Source organism: Odocoileus virginianus, chromosome 8, assembly GCF_023699985.2.
Source record: "Odocoileus virginianus isolate 20LAN1187 ecotype Illinois chromosome 8, Ovbor_1.2, whole genome shotgun sequence".
Classification (NCBI taxonomy): domain Eukaryota; kingdom Metazoa; phylum Chordata; class Mammalia; order Artiodactyla; family Cervidae; genus Odocoileus; species Odocoileus virginianus.
The window spans coordinates 72,778,031-72,789,939 of record NC_069681.1 but is presented as its reverse complement, the minus strand read 5'-3'; the positions used below and the strand labels follow the sequence as shown (position 1 = coordinate 72,789,939).

At 43.1% G+C, this 11,909-nt stretch overlaps 1 protein-coding gene across 1 annotated transcript in view; it reads right to left on the bottom strand.

The window, feature by feature from the left end:
* Window positions 1-11,909, bottom strand: part of ATP8A2 (ATPase phospholipid transporting 8A2) — a 447,047-nt gene that overhangs the window by 138,160 nt on the left and 296,978 nt on the right. Inside the window, exons 28-30 of the mRNA XM_070471693.1 lie at window positions 9,375-9,449; window positions 2,033-2,155; window positions 16-94 (exon numbers count right to left, since the gene is read on the bottom strand). Of these exons, the coding sequence (XP_070327794.1) occupies window positions 16-94; window positions 2,033-2,155; window positions 9,375-9,449 (277 nt within the window). The remainder of the gene's footprint in view (window positions 1-15; window positions 95-2,032; window positions 2,156-9,374; window positions 9,450-11,909) is intronic.

Sequence of the window (11,909 nt, the reverse complement as noted above, 5' to 3'; positions counted from 1 at the left end):
GAAGCCATTACCTACCATGCTCCAGCGCTTTCATGGGAAACCAGAAGAGGATGAGCGAGTGGACCAAGGCGTTGATGCAGTGACCCCAGAAAACCTAAGGGAAAACAGACCGAGGTTGTCAGGAACTGCCCACACTCTTGACCTCTGTGTGGCTCAACAAGCCCCTCACTGTCAGGGATGCGGGCGGCAATTCCAGCTCCAGAAGGCGGAAAAAACCAATTTCCTCCTTTTTAGCTACAAATGAGCCGGCTGTCTCCAGATAATATTCCTTGAGTACAAAGACCTAAAGAGATATTCACATATACACAGGACAATATACAATCTACCCACATCTGAAAAATAAATGATGATCCATTTCCTTTAGAACTGAAAGCAAGCCGGCAACATTTTACCATCACTCAAAAAAAAAGGGGTAATAGGTCACAGTGGGACTGAAGGGACTGAAACCATCCTTTTGGAAAGCATTAAAAACATTTAACATGTGAATTCTCACACAGCACGCTCACTCTCTTGTTTCACCCCTGAATATCCCTCCCATTTTCGGTTTTTAGGATTTAGATGAGTATCATTCAGAGTTAAAGATTCTGTTTAACACTTAAAAGGTCAAACAACAGAACTTTAGTTCTAAACCAGTCGTTTCTTCTAAATTACAGATTCATAAATGCATTTCAATCATGCTTTTAACCCTGAGATGAAAGAATTACTAAAGCCAGATTGAATTTCTTTAAAAATCTACACATCATACTAGGAACTGCCATATAGCTTGCTCTTAACTAGTGACGGGACAACTGAAAATGATGAGAAATAATAAGACAATGAGATCTTCCTACTTTAATGTTTAATGTTCATGATTTCCCTATCTCTTCCCTGCCCTTTACGTGCCACCCCCATCTTCAAAATGCCTGCAGGTTAGTCTCCGAGCACCCTCATCTCTGCTGTCTTTCCAATGGGTCCACTCCCTACCCCCACCTTATGCAGCCTTTGAATTCAAATTCTGTAGATCACAGATTTGATTCACATAAATGATGCTGGACAAAGAGACCCTATTTCTCATGGACAGAGCCACAGTGAACAAGGACACAATCAGTCACTCCTATCTCCTTGTGTGTGGAACACACAAGATCCAGCAGGATCCCTCGTACTTTTTCAAGATGTGGACACAGCTATCATGCTTTCCTGAACATGAGGCCGCTCTGAAGGAGGACTGTCACAACACCTGGCTCAGAACAAGGTCTTCAGGGACCGCTCTTTGCCCAGGACTCCGGATGACCCTCTCTCAGGCCCCGACGGTGGTCACACAGGCTGGTCACACACTCAACCAGTACCTGCTGCCTTAACTGAACGGGGCAATGAGCCTCAGTTCCAGCCCCTGAAACCCCTCCTGCATGAACACTGGAGATGGAAACATGGCAAATGCAGGCATATGGGCATCTCTGCCTCCAGCCCAGCTGGGCAACTGCCCTCCTCAGGGTGGGTCCTCACCACTGCCCCCCAGATGTGGCTGGCTGGCCAGTGACCCACCAGACCCCTTGGCTACTCTTGATCAGAGGACCCTGCAACACCTAAGCCTGCTCCTGCTCAGCTCAGCCCTGGATCCCTACTCCTTGTCTGTCTAGATGTCTTCTCTTTACCGATTCTTCAGACTGAGAAACAACAGCCACGTCTGACTTGATTCCTGCGTTCACCTCTGGCCAATTCTCCTGAAGGAATATTTCTCTGTCACTGAGAACCAGGCAGTGATGGAGTGAGGACCGTGCCAGGTGACGGGGCTTGATGGGATGGGGGAGGATTGGATCCTACAGGCCTCGGGGTGTGGGGGCCACTGGCCACGTGGCCATCAGGGGAGCAGGTGGGGAAGAAGGCTTTGTGAAACAGGAAGACTGGATGCTTCCTGCCTGGTCAGGCAGCTCAGAGTCCCCGGGTGTACCATCCTGGGGGAGGTCTGGGGCTTTGCCTTCCTTCAAGCACTCCCTCCGAGCATCGGCGGGGTCACCAGCCTTTCCGAGGGGTCCCATGTGCACATGTGGCTCACCTTGGTGTTGAAGCCCTCAGCGTTCTGGGTGATCTTGTAGAGCTGTGGGAACCTCAGCATGCTCTCCTGGCTGCAAGACCTCTCGAAGATGCCCAGCGTGAAGGGGGGCAGCGCCGTGAAAATCTGCGGAGATAACAGTGAGCCGTTAGCAGAGGCCCTTCCGACTCCTGCAGCCCCAGAGGTTTAGGTCAACGTGATGATGCCGTAACTTCAGGTCAAGTCCAAACCCGAGGTTCAGGGACTCCCTGGACACCCTCCCATCAGAGAAAATAAATGAAAGGTCATTTTACACTGTTGCCTAATCAGCATAAAATAAATTGACACAAAACACTAAGACCAACATCCTAAAAATGTGATTGGCCAAGAGCTCTGGTTCAAGGAATAACTGCCTTCCTTTGCAGATGAGCTGTGACTTCGAACCCGACACGGTGGGCTCTTTGTGGTGTGGGGGTATTTTTCTGTGGGAGCCGAGGCCCCATTTACCTTGATTTTATGCTCACTTTTCAGGAAGCACAATGTCCTTCACCCACTTACTCAGTCATTTTACTGAGAATACATGATGGTTAGATACTGTGATAACCCTCAGGAAGGGAGAGATTTAAGAACAGAAGAAGGAAGAAGGCAAAGAAGCAGGTCCCTGATCCCTTGGAACTCTGTCTACTGCAGAGGTGGGGACGCGGCAGCTGGCAACAGGCACAGAACATACATACACAACAGCATGCTCTGCAAAGTCACTCCTGGGGAGACGATGCAGGAAGCGGGGGGATCAAGGAAGGATGTTTGGACCACAGAGCCTCTGGCCTGGAAGGTACTGCACCTGTAGAGTTTGGCGGGATGGCAAGGGGTGAGAGTGGGAGGGGACAGGGGGCAGCAACCCCACAGAACGAGCACCCGTCACAAAGTTCTGAGGCTCAAACACACACAGAACATTTGGGGGGACCTGGAGGTCATCCAGGGTGGCCAGGGACATGGCAGGAGACAAGGCTGGGATGGAGACAGAATGACCTCTGGATATGCTGAGCAGAGGGTGCTGACATTTGCCTGTCCTCCATAGCATGTGGCAGGCTTACATCTGTGTTCTGGAAAGAGAAAGCTGGGTGCTAAAGCACAGGGCTGGAACAAACATGTCATCCCATCTGGCAGATCTACGGGCCACCTCCTCCTCAGGTGTGAGCATGGGCCGCTCTCTGCTCGGCATGGACCAAATCTGTACCCCCAAGCCTGCCAAGTTCTGGGGGCCATGAGAACTGAATGTGCGTCTCAAGAAAGTGCTGAGTGCATATCAGTTCCCAGCACCTGGATGTCTGGCCAGGAGTCAGCCAGTCCTAAGTCTGCTGGGACAAGGCAACCAGAGTGTGCTGGGGTGAGGCCCGGAAAACTGGCCGGCTCCACCTTCAACTGGGAGCAGAGGAGAACAGCCCCAGGATGGCCATGTTCTAAAGATCTCAAGGAGAAAAAGATGTCAATGACAAATGCTACAGGAAGGTGCCCCACAGACATCTCAGAAGTGCTGCACACTCAGTGTATATATAAACTCACCCTCACTGTCGGGCTGAAGGAGTGATCCCCACATTATGTACACAGCCAGCTGTTTCTTCTTTTCCTTTTTTCACTTGACTTCCTCCTCCTACCTACTTCAAATCCTCTGGCCCTCTGCACCCCCAGGCTAACCACCTGCCAGATAGCTCACCTGGATTGTAGTGTGTGTGAGTGCGTGCACACATGCGCACACACGCGCACACACACACACACACACGTCAGGGATCATTACTTGTTTTTCAGAAACAATCCATCATACAAACTTTCTTCATTGTATTTTTCTTATTAAACGAAACACCATGGGAAGCCCCCAAGTTCCCAGGGTTTGACCCCAAAGCCGTCATTTTCATGCTCACATAATAATTCATACTATAAGGGAACCGTATTTTTTCAACCATCACCTATGAATAGGCATTCATCTTGTTTCCAGTTCTCTGTTGCCACAACCATCATGTAATAAACACCTAGAATATATTATAATATCTATCCTGTATCTTTTATTTCTCTGTGAAGGATTCCCAGAAGTAGGGCTATGGGATTTTAAAAAACAAATACATTTTTAACTTCACAGAATGCTGCTTGGCTGCTTTCAGAAAACGTCCCAATGGTTTATCTCTCCTTTCATGAAGGACACAATCTTTTCCCTGCTCTCCTATCAGCAATTGCTTGTTATATTTTATTTAATACTCTCCACTTAGAAAAACTGAAGATTTGACTACTTCTAAAAATAAACATTCCCGGGCCACCAGTGAGTCTGACCATGTTTTCATGTATTTGCTGGATGTGAGGATTTGGAATTATGCGCAACATCAGGTCCTCTGTCCATTTTCAATTCATGGTTTATCTGCTTTTCTAAGAGTTCTTGAACTCTGTCTTTCTATCATAAAATTTCCTCCAAATACACTTTTTGTCTACTGGCTTTCTTTACGGTTTAATTTGTCATATAAAATGCTTTGAATTTCTATAAGATCAAGAATAGTTTTTCAACATGCAATTACGTCAGGAGTTTCTTGCAGGATTTTTATAGTTTTACTTCTCAAATTTATGTCTCAATTTTTTTCTGAAACTAATGTATCTATGCTGGATAAGAAAGGAGTCCAATTTTACTTTTTTTCCCTATAAAGAGCCAGTTTTGAGAACACAATCCAAACTTTTTCACCACACTAAAATATCACCTTGGACATTGACTTATTAAATTCTCACATGTTACAGATCTAGAAGCTAGAACTGGGATTTAGTGCTAAGTTCCCTGACTGATCCACCCAGTTCTCTCAGTACCATGTCGATGCGGTTGTGGCAGCCTTACAGCATGGTTTGATGTTTAGATAAGTCTACCCTCTGATTGTTCTTTTCTGAACATGCTTCGCATATTTACTCTTAGGCAGGCACCTGTTAATTCCATTTACACTTCAATATCATTTTATGCAATTCCCTTCCCCTACCCTCTCCCACCCAAACAATCATCCATCAGGATTCTAACTGGAATCACATAAATTTACATGCTAATTTTTGGATGGGTTGATACAAAGTTTTATATGATACTGTGTGAAAGTCGCTCAGTCGTGCCTGACTCTTTGCGACCCCATGGTCTATACAGTCCATGGAATTCTCCAGGCCAGAATACTGGAGTGGGTAGCCTTTCCCTTCTCCAGGGGATCTTCCCAACCCAGGAATAGAACCCAGGTCTCCTACCTTGCAGGCAGATTCTTTACGAGCTGAGCCACAAGGGAAGTCCTCAGTATAAAAATTATTCCTATGAAAGGTAGAGTTCTAATTGCTATTTTGAAAGGAATTATTACTCTCCTTTCATTTCTAAATCTACTGCTATACTAAACAAAAATAGCTAGTGACTGCCAGGTCAGAAAAAGCTATTGGTTTTCATGTATTTATTATGAATCTAGTCATTTAGATTTTCTTATAATTTTATCATTGTCTTATAGATTTATAACTTACAATCAAAATCTTACAATTTTATAATTTTCTCATAATTCTATCATTTCTTTACTGATATGTTTTTGGGCTTTTTAGATGTACAGTCATATGAACATATTTACACAGCCATTTTTGGTCACATATTTGTATGAGCACAGAAATATTTTACTTTTTCCTAGTATTTGTAATAGCTATTTAATTTTCTTGGCAGTTGCTGAAAATTCCCAAACAATGCTGAATTATATAGTGATGACAGGAATCCCTGACTAATTTCTTATGTAAAATGAAAGTTTTAGGATTTTACCATTTATGGTAGTACGGTACTAGTTTTTCATAAATAGTATGCATTATAGCCAATTGACTTCCTTCTATGTTATGTTACTTAGATTTCTTATTTTGGGACTGACAGTTGGATTGACTCAATAACTTTTGCAGCATCTACTGATGGGATCACATTTTTCTTCTTTATTTGGCTGATACAGTGATATTTAGAAAGTTTTTTAAAGTTTTGAGTCTCCTACATTTCTGAAATAAACCAATTATCTGTCAAATATTTTATCCTTTTGATATACTGTTGAACTCTATTTGGTGACACCTTATTTATAATTTGTACACTTCTTTTTATAAGTGAAGCTGGGATCAGTTTTCTTCAAATTCTGCTAGCTTGATAAAATTAAGTCAGATACATTTCTTTGTTGTTAAAAAGTCATCTCTTCACACACAAAAAATGGATAAAATGTAACTGAAATCCATTTGATCATGGTAGCTTTTGTCACTGGTGGCTTCTTTGGTCTCATTCTACCCATAAAATAAAATGATGTAGAAATTTGACTATGGATATAATTAACATCTAATAGGATGGCATTGATCCATCACTTCAGGATATGGAGGAATCTGAAGTTAGTTTCAGAGCTATTTAATTCAGCTCTGTGAGAATTAAATTGGGAAACAGAAACTTGCTGCTTTAGCTGGTTTGGTGAATCAAACATGGAGAGTTAAGTATGGAAGAAGGAAAAGCAATATTGCTTGAAGAAAATGGGAAGAGCGACCCCAGTCCAGAAAAGCGGTCACCAGCATCATCTCAGATGTCACTAACTGCCTCTTGCCCTGGGTATCTGCGGAGCAACCTGGAGAGGAAGGAAATGCTAAACAGAAGAATGCCAGTGTATCTGTGGTAAAAGAATCTGCCTGCAATGTAGGAGCCAAAGGTGACCCAGGTTTGATCCCTGGGTTGGGAAGATCCCCTGGAGGAGGGCATGGTAACCCACTCCAGTATTCTTGCCTGGAGAATCCCATGGACAGAAGAGCCTGGCAGGCTATACCCCAAAGGGTCACAAAGAGTTGGACACGACCATAGCGACTTAGCATGCATGTACATATAGATTAGACAGCAGTGTTGTAGCCATATTAAACTTCATGATTTTGATCATCATACTGTGATTACATAACAGAACTGTCTTACCAGCTATGCACTTGAGGATAAAGCAGAAGGACATGATGTCTTTAAAAAAAAATTTTTTTTTTTAGTAAATCGCTTATTTGTTATTTATTTGGCTGCCCTGGGTCTTAGTTGCAGCATGTGTGATCTAGTTCCCTGACCAGGGATTGAATCCCGGTCTCCTGCATTGGAAGAGCAGAGTCTTAGCCACTGCACCAGCAGGGAAGTCCCAGGGACATGATGTCTTAACTGATTCCCAATTAGCTCAGAAATACATGTGTTGCAGTGTGTGCATGTGTTTGACTATATGTGCACATGTGAATGTCTTGAGAGAGAATGCCAGTGGGGGCAAAATGTTAATAACTGATGGATGAAGGTATACAGTTCTGTGTATCCTTTTTACATCTTTTCCCTAAGTTTCTATTTATTTCAAACAAAAGTTACCAAGACAATTTCCAAGGGAGGTGAGCAGACTTTCAGTCCTCAAAAGCATTGGCCCTTCCGTGACTGACTGTGAGGTCAATGACCCTCTGAGCCCACTGGACTTGACTGTCCCAACTCTCTGCCACCACTTCCTGGTGACCAACTTCCACACTGTGGCAACAGGGCCTTTTCACCTGGGAATTCACTTCTCAGCTGCAATAATCTCTCTCCTCTGGATTTTTAAGTTACACTTAAAAAATACATCCCAAACCCTAGGGGGTCAAACTTTAATGTGGATAACCACTGTTAGAAAGTTTTGCTAAAAATTTTATTTTGTTTCTCAGTATCTTTGGGAAACTCTTTGTTAAGTTGGGACGGTGCTCAGGAATCCGCATTATCAAAGAATTCCTGGTGATGCTCATGCATGCGATCTGAGGACCACGTTGACCAACATAGTCCCACAGCCCATCAACATCTGATGTATCATAGATATGAGTTTGCTGGATGAACCTGAACTGCCCAATATGGCAGAGAACTAAGGAGAGGATTCAATGCTCTGCCTGAGCATGAAGACAGGGCTAAACTCCTTTTATTGTGTAACCAAGTGATGCGTATTTCAATTCTTAGTGCTAAAGCACAGCCTCTTAGGTCTCAGCCTTCCAGTTATTAATACTATACCTATGCGGGCCAGTGTTGGCCTTTTCCAATACTAAATCACTGTGGAGCAGTCCGTATATTTCCCCCTGAATGGTCACATAATTTTAACCTACTCAAAACACTTCTAAGTCCCGCAAAGTTAACAACCTGCCCAAGGGGAGGCCCTTTCCATGTGGTAGGTGGTTAGAGTGGCTTTTCTAGCATAGGTGATAAATGGCCATCAATTCAGCTCTGTTCTCTCCACTTGTCACTTTTGCCTTTGGGGGCACAATTATTAGCAAAAAACGTACTAGTGCACTTTGCGGTGAGTAACATAGTTATCAACTGATCAACCAAGATCTGAACTTGGTTCAGCACCATCTTAGTCTCCACATGCGACCCTCTTCATCTGTTGAGCTCTATAGGGCTGAAGCTGTGTGTTCTGTGTGTTGCATGCAGTATTTTATTAAAATATAGAGCACCTAGCAGAGTGTCTACTTAAAAAAAAGAGGGGACTGAGTAGATGGATGACTTGAATATCCAGCCACAAATGTATATACAAACTCTAAATATTTATAGCACCATGATTTATATTACTGTATGTCTGGTAACTTCCATCTATGCCTACCTATGACAGCTGTTTCAGAGTATAAACTCCCCCAAGGCAGAGAATATCAGAGTTAGGGTCCAAAACAAAAGTGTGAAAGCACAATTCAAGAAAGGTGCCTTAAGTTACACCCCTTGCCAGGAAAACAAAAGGCTAAGTAGTTACTTAGTCATGTTAACCTATAGTTGATACTTATTTTTAGCTTTTGAATTTGTTACAGTCAAGTAATGAAATGAGAACTCGAAAATCATAAAAAATACCAAATAAACTGAAGACCGTTTTCCACAGGAGCTGGGAGTCAGAACTCATTACTTTAGCACTAACTGTGGGAGGAAATGTCCATCCACAAGGACACATAAGCTTTTAAGAAGGACAAAAAGGACACCAGCTTAGGTTTTGTACATTCACATCTGGGTTGATAGATTCAGAAACGAAATTATGGAGCTGAATGAGTTTAGACACAGTTCAGAAATTTTTTTTCTGGAGCTGCAAACATGGAAATGTTGCCCAGGCATTTAGTCAGGAGGTAACAAGGGTCTATTATCAAGATATATGGGTTAATAATTTCATGGGGTTATTCAGGAATGATCTGCAATGATTGAAACCATGTGTGGGGAGTTTGTGCTTCTGCAGGATGTGTGGCAGCAACGGAGGCCCTAAAGATGTATGTGAGCAGTGGATGCAGATGAGGGACTTAGCTCCGCGTCCCAGACACAAACAGCGCGGCCCCGCACGCTGTCAGAGGGATAGGGAGAGTGCTTACTTACCACGTTGTACAAGCCGATGCACCAACGTTCAAATAAAATCTGCCCAGAAAATCCATTAACGAAGGCAAACCAAAGCTGAAAGAGAAGGAAGTTCATGAAGTTTTATATCAATATTGACCTAAATGTTTCCATTCACTGAAGGAATCGCGGGGAATGTGGACCACCAGCTGGACACAGCTGCCTAGGGACACAGAGCCAGAGGACCGAGGTTATTCTTCCATAAAATACAGATTCCCAATATCACAAACACCAACATCCTAAGGACACTGTACATTGAAGGCATTCATCGACTTTAAGAGGTAGCATGCACATATTTATAGAAAAGCAATTTATGTTTAATTTATATCTAATGTTTCGTGTCAGCACGTTCTCAATATGGGAAGGATCTCTACTTCATGGTCTTTTCCCTATAAAATTGACTTGATAAATATGACTTATCTTTGTAGGGCTTTCAAATAGATAAAAATGAAAAAGAAAAAAACAAAAAACAAACCAGACACACCACTGTTGGTCACATGTGTTCTTAGCTCATTAAGTACTTGTGTGCTCAGGCGTGTCTGACTCTTTGCAGCCTCATGTACTGAAGCCCACCAGACTCCTCTGTCCATGGAATTTTCTAGGCAAGAATATTGAAAGGGGTTGCCATTTCCTCCTCCAGGAGATCTTCCCAATCCAGGGATTGAACCCACATCTCTTGCATCTCCTGCATTGGCAGGTGGATTCTTTACCACTGAGCCACCTGGGAAACCCAATTTAAAGATTAGCCACCCCTAAAACAACAGTTTTATTCACATGTCTTCCCTACCATGTGAGGCCTGGGAAATCAGTACTTCAACCAAACTTTTAGTGCAATGAGAGTCCAGATCCATACAAGATACAAACATAATTCTAAAGTGTTTTAAGGGTCTTAACTTAATTTTCCCAAGATTGTGTTATACTTTTCTTTGTCCTTTTCTCACACAACTGAGTGAATATTGATAAATACCTAGCAAACAGAACTATTTTATTGCTTATTTCGGTTAATTTATTGGTTTTTGTTGAAGATAGAGTAGTAATATTTTTACTGCCCTGACCTCCCTAATAGCAACTGAAAGCAGCAAAAATAATTGAAAACAAAAAAGATATAGCTATTTTCAGTGAAACTATGAGATAGCCTTAGTTAAAACTACAAATGACATAGAATAGAAACTGATCAATAAGACGAGAACGTCAACAGCAGACAAAACCTTCAGAGACAGGACTTCCCTGGTGGTCCAGTGGGTAAGCATCTGTCTAAGAATGCAAGGAACCTTGGTTTGATCCCTGGTTGGGGAACTAAGACTCCCACATGCTGCGTAGCAACTAAACTTGTGCACGGCAACTACTGCGCCTCTGAGCCCCAACTAGAGAATCTAGTGGAGCAATGAAAGGATCCCACATGCCACAACGAAGACCCGACACAGCCTCATTAATTAATTAATTAAAAGAAAACAGAAAAAAAAATTTTTTTTAAACCCTTCAGAGTAAAAAGGTTTCCAAGAAAGAGGTGAAACAAGCCCAGAAAGAGCAGAATCAGCTCTTATTTAGAGGGTGAGATTGATGTAGGGGTGAGTCATGACTGATGTCCTGAGACTGATTCAACACAGCAGGCACACAGAGTTCAAGAGCAATCTACACATATATGCCTCCTCTCCTCGTAAGTGATGGAGGAGGAGATTGGCAGGGCCCAGTAAGGAGCAAAGGGCAATCAATGCGGCAGATGCTAATTGAGGTAAACCAAAAGGAAATAAATGCAGATTCACCTAACAGGAAAGCTGTGATACACAGAAATTCACCACGAGGTGTAGAGGCCTCCAACTCACCTGCAGAGAAAAAACGGTGGTGAGGGAGGTGGTCACAGTAGCAATGGGACAGGTGACCCAGGCAGAAGAGACAAACTACTGATGAGAAAGAGTTCTGAAAAACTGAGGTCCCCTCCCCTAGGCGTCACTACAAAATAACAAAAAATAAACAAAATAATGTGGCATAAATGACCAAATATGAAACAATCTCCATAGAAAGAACCAGTTCAAAGCACAGAAAAATATTTTGAATGCTCTCGACAAGCCTAAAAGAGCCAAAGAAGATGTGACCTTTCACTGAAACAAGCTGGAACAAGATGTGTAAGATACCAAAGAGGGAAACAAATAATAAGAGGCTGATGAGACAGATTAAGGACACATAAAGGGAAATAAAAATGGGCTCCCCACATGGCACTGGTGGAAAAGAATCTGCTTACCAATGCCGGAGATGCAAGAGATGTGGGTTCAATCCCTGGGTTGGGAAGATGCCCTGGAGAAGGAAATGGCAACCCAATCCAGTATTCTTGCCTGGAGAATTCCATGGACAGAGGAGCCTGGTGGGCTTCAGTCCACAGCATCACAGAGAGTTGGACACAACTGAGCATCTGAGCACACACACAACGGGAAACAAAAATCAGGATGGACACTGAAACTAGTCTGGGTTGGGTAGGACAGGCTCTGAGTAGAAAAATGCTGGGCAAAGGACAAAAGTTAA